Source organism: Tachysurus vachellii, chromosome 19, assembly GCF_030014155.1.
Source record: "Tachysurus vachellii isolate PV-2020 chromosome 19, HZAU_Pvac_v1, whole genome shotgun sequence".
In the NCBI taxonomy this organism is placed as follows: Eukaryota; Metazoa; Chordata; class Actinopteri; order Siluriformes; family Bagridae; genus Tachysurus; species Tachysurus vachellii.
The window spans coordinates 2549488-2563860 of record NC_083478.1 but is presented as its reverse complement, the minus strand read 5'-3'; the positions used below and the strand labels follow the sequence as shown (position 1 = coordinate 2563860).

Genomic DNA, 14373 nt, shown 5'->3' with positions numbered 1-14373 from the left:
AAATAGATATAGATGAGTTTTAAAAGGTTACATTTTCTCAGGTTTTAATATTAAGAGTACTTTATTATTAAATATTAATTAACATTATTTATTAATATTTAGTACTTTTTTATTAAATATTAATTAATGTTATGTATTAATAGTAAGAGTACTGTTTATTAAATATTCATTAATATTAGGTATTCATATTGAGTACTTTTTCATTCAATATTAATATTATTAATATTAAGAGTACTTTTTTTTATTAAATATTAATTACTATTATTTGTTAATATTAAGAATACTTTTTTAATTAAATATTAATTCATATTATTTATTAATAATAAGAGTACTTTTTTTTACCGTACTATAATATGATGACACGAGTGTTAACAACTTCTAGTTCATTTATAATCAGTGATCTGGACCGTAATCACAAGCTGTGATAATAATCAAGCAACAACATATTTATTTAGAAATGCATTTACTAAATAAATGAAAAACATTTTACATCCCTGCTCTTTCACTCCAAATGTTTTAACGGTTTCAGTGTAAAGTCAAAGTAAAGAGCGACATACTGTATATTATAAATATACAATTTGCTCTAACAAACTCTTTAGACAAGTCAGTGGTTTCTGTGATACATTTTTCCAATGCAACAAATCTTAAATTCACTCAATAAAAAAAGCTTATATATCACTGACACCTTGCCTTCTATGATTGTTGCAACGTTAAAAAAAATAATAATACTTTTCTTAATAATATTTAAGGGGAGAAAAAGGAAAAAAAAAACAATTGTGGAAGCAGTCTTAGACCAGAACCTGTTCTAAATCTCTCAAAGAAGTTCAGAAGTTGTTCTTCATCCTGATCGTCAAAGCTCCTGAATCTACAGTCGACCGAACATGACGTGTGGTGTGTGACATTTGCTTCCTGACTTTGTTGTGTAATGAAACACTACAAGGCTAACATAGCCAGCGACTAAGAGACTCGTACACATAACAGACATGTTGACACCTGTAAAATCTTTTCTCTCGTGTCTACCAGTTGAACGTGTTCTCTTCCTTATGGTCGTCGTACAGCTCTCTCAGGTGGATTATCAGCTCCTCTGTGTTATTCCCGGTGAGAGCAGAGAGAGGGATGATGCGCTGCTCCGCTCGGCTCTTCAGCTCCTCCAGTTTCTCCTGTGTGCCTCTCAGGTCCATTTTATTAGCCACGATGGCATGAGGACGCTGAGAGAGACCTGCTTCGTACTGATCTAGTTCAAAGCGCAGACACCGCAGCTCGTCCCACGGCTCCGGGGACGACATGTCCAACACGAAGAGCAGGAAGCGACAGCGCTCGATGTGGCGCAGGAAAGACAAACCGAGGCCACGGTTCAGGTGAGCGCCGCGGATTATACCGGGAATATCGGCCACTGAACCAAAAACAGAGAGATAGAAAGAGAGAGAAAGAATATGAGAGGAATAATGGGGGTGGGACAAAAACTAGTTCTATTACTTTTCTTTATTTTTTTAGTCATAAAAATAAGAGACTACTACTGTATATTATTTCATTCATTCATTCATTTTCTACCGCTTATCTGAACTACCTCGGGTCACGGGGAGCCTGTGCCTATCTCAGGCGTCATCAGGCATCAAGGCAGGATACACCCTGGACGGAGTGCCAACCCATCACAGGGCACACACACACACTCTCATTCACTCACACAATCACACACTACGGACAATTTTCCAGAGATGCCAATCAACCTACCATGCATGTCTTTGGACCGGGGGAGGAAACCGGAGTACCCGGAGGAAACCCCCGAGGAACGGGGAGAACATGCAAACTCCACACATACAAGGCGGAGGCGGGAATCGAACCCCCAACCCTGGAGGTGTGAGGTGAACGTGCTAACCACTAAGCCACCGTGCCCTACTACTGTATATAATCTAATCTAATATAAAATAGTCTATGTAATCTAAAACGTCCAATAATACACCACAGCACTATTCTAAAATATTTCTAAATATAATAATATTTTTAAACGGATACTTTAAATGATATGAAATCTTTATTTACTATGAAAACATTTCTGAACGCTAGTCATTTTAAATTAATTTAATGTATTACACATTTATTAAAAAACAGAACTCCAGATGTTTGAATCTGAATGAACTGATATGTTACTGATAAACTGATCAAATAAAAATGTTATAATATAATGTGGTCATAATACATTATACACCATATAAAACAGCACTTAAGCTTCAAACCCTAAAAAATGCTCATTATAATAAGTGCTCAGTTTGGACTGCTAAACTTCGGCTGCGTTCACACGCAAGTCTTAATGCTCAATTCGGATATTTTGCTCAGATCTGATTTTTTTTGTTTGGCTGTTCACATTACCTTTTAAAATGTGGCCTATATCAGATACCAGTGTGAACTGTTTGCTGTATTGAACTGACCCGCATGCGCAAACGAACAATAACAATGATGTCACACGCAGCACGCCGTTGCGCTAAAGTTGGCGAGGTTATGGAGGAAGTAAGCACTTTCACTTTCCTTTCTAAATGTTTGTGTAATGGCAGCACAGAGACGCAGTGTTTTGAAGATTTTCGGATGTCGAGGGCAACTTTTGATTATTTGATCCATTCTGTAGGCGTAGTCACGTTTGTGTGCGAAATCGCCGGTGCGTAATTGTGACGAATGTCGATGTAGATTGACGTAAAAGTCGCATCAAATCCGCCTCGGTTGTTCACACTGCGGTCACATTGGAAAAAAATCAGATTTGGGTCTGATTCAGGACCACATATGGAAGTGGTCTGAATCTGATTTGAAAAAAAATCTGATCTGGGCTAGATTTGAGTGTTCACACTACTCCTGAACAAGTCTGACCTGGTCACTTCACCCCAAAAAAATCAGATTTGGGCCACTTTTACCTGCAGTGTGAACGTGGCCTTAGACTGAATGCATTTTCACAGCTTTGCCGGTATTCTGTTTAACATGACGTTACGTTCATGTCACGATGTAAAAGGTTTGTACATCAAATCACAAAATATAAATGACGGTTAGTTATTGGGATGACGAGCGACATACGCTTACCTGCAAGTTGCTCGTGGTCTCTGTACTTGACGACGCCTACGTGTGGATTTAGCGTGGTAAAGGGATACGCCGCTACAGCAGGACGGGCGTTAGAGATCGCTCTCAGCAACGATGACTTTCCTGCGTTAGGAAACCCCACCTGGGAACAGTTTTGTAGGACCTGATTAGCAAAGTGGGAGTAAGTCACACGTGTGCAAGTCACAAGTAAGTCTCAAGTCATGAATGTCAAGTCAAAGTCAAGTCGAGCCTTTTTTAATATTTGTCAAGCAAGTCTCAAATATGCGACTTAAGTCTGACTCGAGTCAAGTCGAGTCCCCCATTTCTGAGTCGTTTAAATCAAGTCCGAGCCAAGTCTCAAGTCATGAATGTCAAGTCAAAGTCAAGTCGAGACTTTTTTTAATATTTCTCGAGCAAGTCTCAAGTCTGCGACTTAAGTCTGACTCGAGTCAAGTCATATGACTCGAGTCCCCCATCTCTGCCGATTAGTAGCAAACTCTGAATTACAGACCGTTGTTAATATATTTAATATGATCTAAAACATAACAGGACATTCATTCATTCATTCATTCATCTTCTACCGCTTATCCGAACTACCTCGGGTCACGGGGAGCCTCAGGCGTCATTGGGCATCAAGGCAGGATACACCCTGGACGGAGTGCCAACCCATCGCAGGGCACACACACACTCTCATTCACTCACACAATCACACACTACGGACAATTTTCCAGAGATGCCAATCAACCTACAATGCATGTCTTAGGACGGGGGAGGAAACCGGAGTACCCGGAGGAAACCCCCAAGGCATGAGGAGAACATGCAAACTCCACACACACAAGGCGGAGGCGGGAATAACAGGACACAAATGATTAATTAAATTGTCGCGAATATATAAAATAAGCTTCAACGAAGCATTTACACATTTGACAGGGATCTTAACTTAGGGCTTGACTGAAAACATAACAAAAAAAAGACCCACTTTACGGCTCAGTAATATGTTTTGTACATAACCGACTTCTTGAAACAGCATAAAAACATTGCATTGAAGAATTAAACGTACAAATTAGATGTAACTGATGTGCTACATATAATGTTTGACGTACAATTCCACATACAAACTTGTCTTTCATAACGTCTCACGTTGGTGAGAAAATGTTGAGTAAAAGCGAGAAAGGGTTTCTAGCTTCACAATAAAGCTATGAATGTTAATATTTGTGTGTGAAAAGAAGCTTCATGAAACATTAAAATCCCCTTTGCTGGAAATTGTTTCTCGCTAGTGACATCTTCTGGCCGAATGTATTAAAACTACAAACTCACAACATTCACACTGATGCTGTTAAAAGTATGTTAAGAACACAAGCAGACAATAAACAGGATATTGTTGTAAACACGGGCTCTAAAGATTGACCAGTTGACCGTGAATGTGATTATATAACAGTTACAAATTTAAAAAAGGCTCATTAATCGCTAATTTCCATCAAATTTCTTTAGAAAGAGGATTTTAGGTGCTTGGAGGGGACATTTTTTTATTACTAATCGTTTTCCAAAGGAAGAAATGGTATTTTGGTGTCAGGTCACTGTCTCGGAAATGACATCGATCAGAACACTTCCTTATAATTATGTGACTTGACCTTCAAACATCAGCACTCGGGACGCTCAAGAAGGCTTTGACACAATGGTATTGTGTCCAGTTATTAGTGTTTAGTAGAAACCACAAACAAAGGTCTCCAAAAGGTTGAGGAGAGTGTTACAAGCATGCGGTGTGCATGATGCTAAACCTGTCCGCTAGACAATTCGCTCTGATACGAAGGCTTGTGTAAGCCGATGACCTACACGTAGGATAAGAGAAGCCTTTCCTGATATAACCCTCCCTTATCTGGCCGTATGACTGGCGCAAGTGCCCCTTTTCCACCGAGGCAGTTTGAGTGCTGGTTCGGAGCCTAATTTAGAACCAGTTCTTTCTTTTTCGACAGCCAAAGCACCAGCTCTGAACCAGGAAAAGTGATTCTTAAGTAGCACCAAAACGTTGTTGGTCTAGACTTAAGAACAGCTTGCGTGAGGCTGGAGGCGGGGCTGGGGGCGGGGCTACTGTGACCAAAAAGACAAAAGAGAACGTCGTTAGCGCCATTTTTAAAGGGGTGGTAAAACACGATTTCACTTTTCTAACTTTAGCTAGTGTGTAATGTTCCTGGTTGATCATAAACAACATCTGCAAAGTTACAACGTTCAAAGTTTTAACCAAACGGAGATATTTGCTTTTAAAGAAATCCATTTCTAAGGACTACAGCAAACGGCCGGTAGGGACTACACGACATTCCTCCAGGGTTGCTGACGTCACTAACCCCGATATTTACATAAACCCCTCCTCCGTGAATATTAAATAAGGGGGGGGCGTGGCCATTTTATATTGCTGTGGAGAAGAGTTGTTGTGGTTTAGTTAGTAGGCTGGAGTGTCGTTGCCGCGATGCAGACGAAACGCTGTTATTTTCATCCGGATTGCAGGTCCTCTTTGTTCAGCCTTCCTAGGGACGGGGAAGTTAGGGATCAATGGTTAAAATCTATTTTGAACTCGGTCCCTCAAAATTATTACCCAAATCTCGCTCTCTGTGCTGCACATTTTACGGAGGAAAGCTTCCGCAATCTTCGCGAGTTCAATGCAGGATTCGCCCAACGGCTTGTCCTGAAAGATGGAGCAGTTCCAACTTTAAAAACAGAAGCTGTTTACGGGCCACAACATGTAAGTATGATTTATTATATTCATTGTTTATAATACCACCAAAGCACAGACTACTGGTAAAGGTAAGGGGCGTGACGTTTCCGAAAAACGTGCACTAGGCGGTTAGCGAATCACAACACACTGGGCCAGCTAACCAATCAAAGCCCATTGCTATTTTTGAGGGACTGGCTTCATAGAACCCGGAAGCCATCAGACCGTTTTACAAGGAGGGACAGAGCAGTGTAGAATAAAGGTAAAATATATGAAAAATAATGCATTTTTTTAAAAAACGAAGCATGAACACATGTTTCAGTGCACCCCACAAACACAATCAAGCCTTCGAAAAAACGTGTTTTACCACCCCTTTAAATCATTTTAAATCACAAAGCCATGAGCATTAACAGTAAAGCAACATCCAACATTGTTGATGTTGTGTTTGTCGCTGCTGCGATATCGTTGCTGTATAACGTTGTATACAGTGATGTAACACTCGGCCCTGTGATGGCTCTCTAGCCCATGGGAAGGCAAACCGGTTCTTAAAAGGCTCGCCAGCGGAACCAACTTCGAACCAGCACCAGCACTAGCTCTGGTGGAAAGGGGGCATTAACTGCCCGGGAATCGAACCCTGGCCGTGGTGGTTAGAGCCACAATGTCGTTCCTGTTCTATCATCTATTTATCAGAAAAGAACAGTGCTTTATTAGGATAGATAAACATTGCATCTGTTACATTGCATCTGTCGCTCCCCCCCCACTCATCCTCACCAAACCAGCATGTGCCATCGTCCTCAGTTCCAGCTGGAGCACTCGTCCTTCTCCCGTTTCCCCGGCTGTGCTCGTCATCGGTGCTCTGTTTTCGTTGGAAAGAAAGAAGCGGTTGCCTTTTCCTCCTGCTCCTCCATGTACAGCTACGTACTCCTGCCTGTGATGAGCAAGATCGGCTACTGTTCTGCCCTGCTCCTTCACCACGGTGCCCACGGGGACCTACACACACATAAAACGGCTAACATACACAACTCACCACAAATTCAACAACTAATAGTGCCGTAGTTAAAGGAAGGTCATAATGCTGTCATAATTATTAGGATAATTTTTTTTTTTTACATTTACATACCTGCAAACTCACAAGAGGTGAAAAAGGTGACAAGGTTCGAAATATACACCAAATTTTTGAAAAATTGAGAACTTAAAATGAAGCTCTCGGACAAGAACATAAAGGGAAAAGACAACATTTGCTTCAAGTGAAAAAAGCAATTTTACCAAAATTTCTTGGAAATAATTTTTCTCTGTACAATTTGAGTGCCTTGGAACCAGGGGCGGTTCGAGACCTTTTTTAGGGTGGCTCCAGCCCCCTGTCTGTCATCTCAGCCACCCTAAAACTATAAGTATAATTTTTACTTTCATAAATAAACAATAAAAATTACGCTAAAATGCAGGACATGTCGTGGATGGGAAAGAAAATTATTTATCAGTTTGATCCAAGAGCGATTTTTTTACTTTGCTTTTACGCGCGTGCGTTGTAGTCTTTCAAAAGTGCGTTATTTGAACGGAGAAGCACAGGTACGCGCAGCGTGCACGCGCAGTCAGAGCTGGATGTGTTTATCTATAATGTTAATCGCCGCAAAGACGGCAACCAAAAGCAGTGAAATTTCACTATTCTTATTACCAGAGTTGTCATATAATATATAATATAAAACTCTTCTTGTTTTAAATTCTCACTGAGGGCTAAAACCCCCTAAAGATGAAATCCTAAAACCGCCCCTGCTTGGAACCTTAATAAATTGATGAACACAAATATATAAGACGTGAGGATGATTGAGACGTGAGGCGTCATCTACTTACTAGTGCGTCACACTCCAGTCCATTTGGTGGCGGTGAATGCACCAAAAGTTGGTTTGCCATCCGCCATAAAAAGTCATTAGAAGTAGAGACGCGAGGCATCAGCTTGATAGATGGTTTACTACGCTGCGTCCAAAACCGCTGCCTAAGCACTATTTCGCCTAATTATTGGATGGAGGTAAGCGGTTTCGGGCACAGCTGAAAGAAGCCACCCCCATACTATAAACTCTTCTGATCTACACGATTCACACAAATGACATATTTTGATTAAAAACGGCGAATTTCGCCGAAAAGCGACTAGTTTGCAGGTAAGTTTGTTGTTTACAAAGTTCTAGTGTGAGAGAGTAGTAGGGCTTCGGAAATAAAAGTGTTGCTGCACAGTAATAAGTAGTGAGGTCAGTAAAACTAAATCAATTAAGATTTATTCGCTAATTAATTAACACCCGACTCATTTCGATCCTTCTGTCGGTCCGGTTTCGGCTCGAGACGCAGTGTGAAATATCGCATCGTCCCGTCTGTTCAAAGCGTTCTCAGCTTCATCTGTTAATGTTAAAGTGACGTGACGTACGGCTAAGTACAGTGACCCATCTTTCTGTGTTTAACCCATCCAAAGTGCACACACACAGCAGTGAACACACACACACACCATGGAACACACACCCGGAGCAGTGGGCAGCCATTTATGCTGCGGCGCCCAGGGAGCAGTTGGGGGGTTCGGTGCCTTGCTCAAGGGCACCTCATTCGTGGTATTGCCGGCCCGAGACTCGAACCCACAACCTTAGGGTTAGGAGTCAGACTCTCATTAGTTTATAGGATTTAAATTCTCCTTGTCAGCTACAACATGTAATAGCTTTGTAATTACTACAGTGACAAAGTGACAGCTACTAGAACGTTTCACATGCCTTGTCATATAGCTGTGACCTTTCATACGGGAAGCAGATAAAGAAAAGTCTGACACACTTTATGGCATTTTAATCGTTTATTCGACTATCGTGATATATTCCATCATCAGTTGCTTCAGTCTGAGTGGATTTGAGTGAACCTACCTGTATGTATTTCGGAGCAGCGTTGCGTCCGTAACAGTTCTTACTCCTCCCAGATTCTCCGTTTTCTCCTCGATATGCAGCCGATATGAGAGACAACGACTTTATCTGCTTGTTCACTGCAGGAAAAAACAACACATTTTTTGTCATTATACTAAAACAATAAGCTTCACTACAACATACATATAAATTCACAAATAAAGAAATGCACTGCATTAAAGCTGCAATTTTTATATCATTATTTTTGTTATGTGAGCCATGAGGGCTCCCTCTGCTGGCCTGCAGAGGATTTGCTGCACGTTATCATCAGGACTCTAATTCCCACTATCCATTGCACCACCAACTCGGTACACCTGTTTCCTGTTTGTAATCACCTGGTCTATTTAAGCTCACTCAGAACTCTCTTACGACGCGGAGTATTGTTAGCCTGTCTGCATACTGAGCGTATTTCTCTGTTCTGTTTATTGCCTCGTTTTTGATCCTGCCTGTTTTTAGTGTTTGTTTGCTACCTGCCCTATGCCTGGATTATTGACTACTGCTTTTGGATTTCCTTTGTTGTTGCTGTTTGCCTGGTGTTTTGACCCTTGCCTGTTTTTGGATTTTGCAAATAAACCTGCACTTGGATCTAACCGGTTTCACGCTTTATGACAGAATACTTCGCCCGACAAAATCCAGCATTCCCAGTAAGTCTTCCGGCACCTTTTATGACCACTTATCTAGGATTCAGCAGTGATATTTCCCCGTTTCGATTGGTGTGTTCCCGTACCCCGACATGTACCGATACAGCGGCATACAAATCCAAGTGTTGCCCCCCTCCTCTGAGGAAGAATGGTGGGACAGGTTGGAGGACTTGATGTCCCTCCGCCAACAAGGACGAGCAGTGAGTTGTTTTGCCCAATTATTCTGGACATGTGCGGCTGGTTTGAACCTCAGCGACGAAGAATTAAAGTTGTACTTAAATGACTGTCTGGATGAACCTTTGTCTCCAGCAGAGACACAGCTTACAAATTTTGGACTTTTGGGGGTTTGTGAGTAATTTAGAAAGCCGAAGCCGATGGAACTTATGGGAAACCCTGGATGGAAAAATCATTGACAGCATGGCCGTCACTAGGCCGGTCTCTGCTCCCAATATGGCCGCCAACATGCCTGTCTCAGATCATAAAATAGCCGCTCCTATGCCTGAACCCTTGTCTAGGAGGGCTATCAGAAGAAAACGCTTCGCAAGCAAGACTGCCGTGTCTGCACCTACCCCTAAAAAGGCACATGGCCAGAGTCCGGGCCGAGTCCTGACAATTTTATATCCTGATTCTGTATTTAATTGTTATTATTGCACAAACAGTATTGCAGATATATTGAATATTGGCTCATCAGTAGTGATGTAATGCTTTTTATACAATAGTTCTATGGACAAGAAATCAGTATTGAGTAAGAACGATTTTTTAAATTGAACACAAAATAGGTCAATGTTTTGTTTAGTTTTGTTCCGCTAACAGAAACAGGTCCTGAAAGATGACACACTCGGTTTATTCCACGTTGGCTCTCTGTCATTGATTTGTACATTCCTGTTAAAGCTGCTTCCTGTGAACTTGGTGTCCCTTCTTCCTTTTTGTCTTCCTTTGATTAGCTTTTTTTTTTTATTTTATTTTATAAAAAGTATAGTTTCAACTGTCCACTGATGATGTCACCACACTACTGTAGTTAGCGTTTTAAACTAGGAAGTGAATTTTTACCTGGTGAACACCAGCGAAGGGGGGCACGGTGGCTTAGTGGTTAGCACGTTCGCCTCACACCTCCAGGGTCGGGGTTCGATTCCCGCCTCCACCTTTTGTGTGTGGAGTTTGCATGTTCTCCCCGTGCCTCGGGGGTTTCCTCCGGGTACTCCGGTTTCCTCCCCCCGGTCCAAAGACATGCATGGTAGGTTGATTGGCATCTCTGGAAAATTGTCCCTAGTGTGTGATTGCGTGAGTGAATGAGAGCGTGTGTGTGCCCTGCGATGGGTTGGCACTCCGTCCAGGGTGTATCCTGCCTTGATGCCCGATGACGCCTGAGATAGGCACAGGCTCCCCGTGACCCGAGGTAGTTCGGATAAGCGGTAGAAGATGAATGAATGAATGAATGAATGAATGAACACCAGCGAAGTGACAAGCTCAAAAAAATGGCACTGTTATAATGAATTATGGGCAGTTGGAATTAAAGGTGCAGTCTCCGTTGTTTGAGAAACGCTTCAGAAATCTGAGACGGGACGACAAACTAAACAAAAACAAAACTAACGTGTAGCCAGTGAGTAGAAAGGGGCGTGTCTTGTCAATATGGGCGGAGAGAGTGTTCAGTGCGCATGTGTGACATTAGCAGAAAGCGGTTTTAACATTGACATGGAGGATAAAAACAAAGAAAGAAAGTGAAGAAAGACTTACGATAAGGTAAGAAGTAGGACGTGTTAATATAGGATCAGCTTTCCAGCGCTGGAGAGAACTGAAGGAGCAGGAAGTTGGTCACATATTCACAGATTGGAGTTTCCTGAGTCAATAACTCCTGAGCTAAACGCTGTTACTACACAAATAACACCTCTAACACCGAGGTTGCTTTTTAGGTGAGTAACGTTGGTTTTGCTTTGTTACACAGAACTAATATATGCCTTTGTCCTTTACATGATTATGCTTGATTTTTGCTTGTTTGTTTATCTGCAATCGTATTGTTCTTCCCTTCAGCTATGATAAAGACACATTTCTTTCCATTAGTTGCCTGGGTTATGTATGGATGTGTGGGGTGGAGCTATCAATACAGGGGTGGGACCCATTTGGGTTAGGGGCGTGTTTGTTTTGGTGATTTCAAATGTCAACATTGGCTTCCAAACAACGGAGACCCGACCTTTAATATTAACACACTTGGAAAGACGCTTAACTCGTCCAATCCGGTGGACTGAAACTAAATGTTAGAAACCAAATGACATAATTAATAAGAAAACTTAGAGCACTGGGATAGTTCATATATTCAGTTATTAAACTACTCTGGCAGTGTATTTGTTTTATTTTATGCTTTAAATTGTTTAATTGTTAAGACTCTTCTAATTGTTCGGCACTGATGTCAATGACAGAAAATGCGTTTTCCAAAATGTAAAGAAATGACATAAAAACTTAAATACAATAAATACTACTTCATCTGAAATCTGTACCTTCTTTTTTAAACTTTCAAGCTTTGGGTGAAATACATTTTAAAAGCATTTAAAATAAAGTAGCCTTCTACCTTTTATGATGATGTCGCCTCCGTTACCCCCGTTGCCCCCGTCAGGGCCGCCCCACTCTTTGCGAGGTTCACTGTGAAAGCTACAGCATCCGTCTCCTCCTGACCCGGCCTGGAGCTTCACTCTGCGCTGGTCCACGAAATACCGTGTCTGAAAATTACGAACAGGAAAAATGATGTTATTTTATTATTACTAAAAGCATGTCAGATTTCAGAGGCTGCGATTAACAGCTCAGAAAGAGGATAAAACCTTGTTAATGTTAACAGGTCACAAAGTCACATCACTAATTTGTCTACGAGGGCTGAAAATGTTCAGCTTTCTGAGATCACAATAAATGAATTTCTATCAACCACGTGACAAACACGTGCTCTACGTACCAGCTTCTTTTCAGTCAGCTCTTTCTTCTTGGAACTTCCTTGAGTTTTTCCACACAGTTTGCTGCTCAGCCACAGGTTTCTGATGAATACGGTGCTGTTTGCACATCTGTACAGATGTTTCTCCCCAGCAGCTGTATTCCCAGAGCGCACACTAACAGCTTTGCTCAGGATCCTCCAGATCACCAGCTTCATTCTGGTACAACAGTTTGAGTGACAAAAATAAATGAACACATTTTCTGCAATACTAAAGAGGAGATGTGAACTCCATGTGATCTTTTACATCAATACAACATTTATCAGACTGTATATTTATAATCACACCCTCCAGTGTCACCCATATGAGGATGAGGTTCCCCTTTGAGTCTGGTTCCTCTCAAGGTTTCTTCCTTTACCATCTAAGGGAGTTTTTCCTCCCCACAGTCACCTGAGTCACCTCAGACTTGCTCATTGGGGTTAAATACATACACATTGTGAACTAAATCTATCTAATATTAATCTTGAATTTTGTATTCTATTAATCTTTATATTATTCTTTATATTAACCTTTTGTTCTATGTTTATGTTCTGTAAAGCAGCTCTGAGACAATGTCAATTGTAAAAAGTGCCATACAAATAAACTTGAAATGAATTGAATATATAACATTAAGGGGGGGTCACAGTGGCTTAGTGGTTAGCACGTTCGCCTCACACCTCCAGGGTTGGGGGTTCGATTCCCGCCTCCGCGTTGTGTGTGTGGAGTTTGCATGTTCTCCCCGTGCCTCGGGGGTTTCCTCCGGGTACTCTGGTTTCCTCCCCCGGTCCAAAGACATGCATGGTAGGTTGATTGGCATCTCTGGAAAATTGTCCGTAGTGAGTGAATGAGTGTGTGTGTGTGTGCCCTGCGATGGGTTGGCACTCTGTCCAGGGTGTATCCTGCCTTGATGCCCGATGACGCCTGAGATAGGCACAGGCTCCTCGTGACCCGAGGTAGTTCGGATAAGCGGTAGAAGATGAATGAATGAATATAACATTAAGGAAATATCTATCTATCTTTACCAAAACCCCTTTGCATCACTGTATTATATTCAACAGTGGGCCACAAATTAGCAACAATTTTAAGAAGAATATCTTCTACATGCTGCATTCACTATTTATATATATATATATATATATACACACACATACAGATTATACTGGACTACTAGACTATATTATATAGATATAGTTAGTACATATTTATATCTACTAGATAACAAACATCCCCTTTACACTTCATAGCAGGAAAAGAGGCGGTTTAATTAAAAGTACAACTATTTTATTAAACACAAAAGCACTGATGATTAAATGATTAGTAAATACAGAGCGACAGATTAAATGTGCTGCTATAATAACACTTAGCAATGCTACAATGCTAATGCTAATGCTAGCAGAGTGTGTTAGCCGCTGTGCTAATAATGCTGCCACATATACATTAATTATCGAGTTTATCCTTTCTAAATATAGCTTTAGCGCTTATATATTTATTCAGTAAAATTCCACCGTTTTTTTTTTTTTTTTATAATTAATGATCGCTATAAAAACAGAAGTCACCTCTAATGCTTCATGTTTCAGAAACAACACCAGATGATGGGCGGAGATAAAACTACGGCAGGCGAGCGGAGGCCAAAAAAAAGTTACCTGATTATTCGTCTTGAGTTTTAGTTTTATTCGCCTCACATTTGTTTTTATTATTATTTTCGACATATTTATTGATGTATATTAAATCTAATTTAAACGTTTTATAAGAAAAGACATGCACATTTTAATTTAATTGTATGCGGTTAATTTTTATTTCAATTTATATTATTATTATTATTATTATTATTATTATTATTATTATTATTATTAATAGGAAAGATTTACTTTATTGACATTGTCCAGTCACATTTAACTTAAACAATTAAATATTTTGAACAAAACTGTATATACTTTTAGAAACAATATTGTTAATTTTAAGATTTATTCTTGTTATATTTTTTTATCACTAATTCTGTTACAAAAAAATGTTTTTATTATTATTTATTATTTAGTATTTATTATATGTATATTGTACATATACATATAGGACACCTGAGCATCACA

General features: G+C 40.4%; 1 protein-coding gene across 1 annotated transcript; it reads right to left on the bottom strand.

The window, feature by feature from the left end:
• Positions 1-446: 446 nt before the first annotated feature.
• On the bottom strand, positions 447-13901 carry mtg2 (mitochondrial ribosome-associated GTPase 2). Its single transcript, XM_060894171.1, has 7 exons — positions 13843-13901; positions 12274-12466; positions 11899-12046; positions 8659-8774; positions 6539-6757; positions 3064-3202; positions 447-1393 (listed from the first exon to the last, which is right to left on the bottom strand). Exons 2-7 carry the CDS (start codon positions 12463-12465, stop codon positions 1017-1019), a joined length of 1191 nt encoding a protein of 396 aa, XP_060750154.1. The 5' UTR covers position 12466; positions 13843-13901; the 3' UTR covers positions 447-1016.
• Positions 13902-14373: the final 472 nt, after the last annotated feature.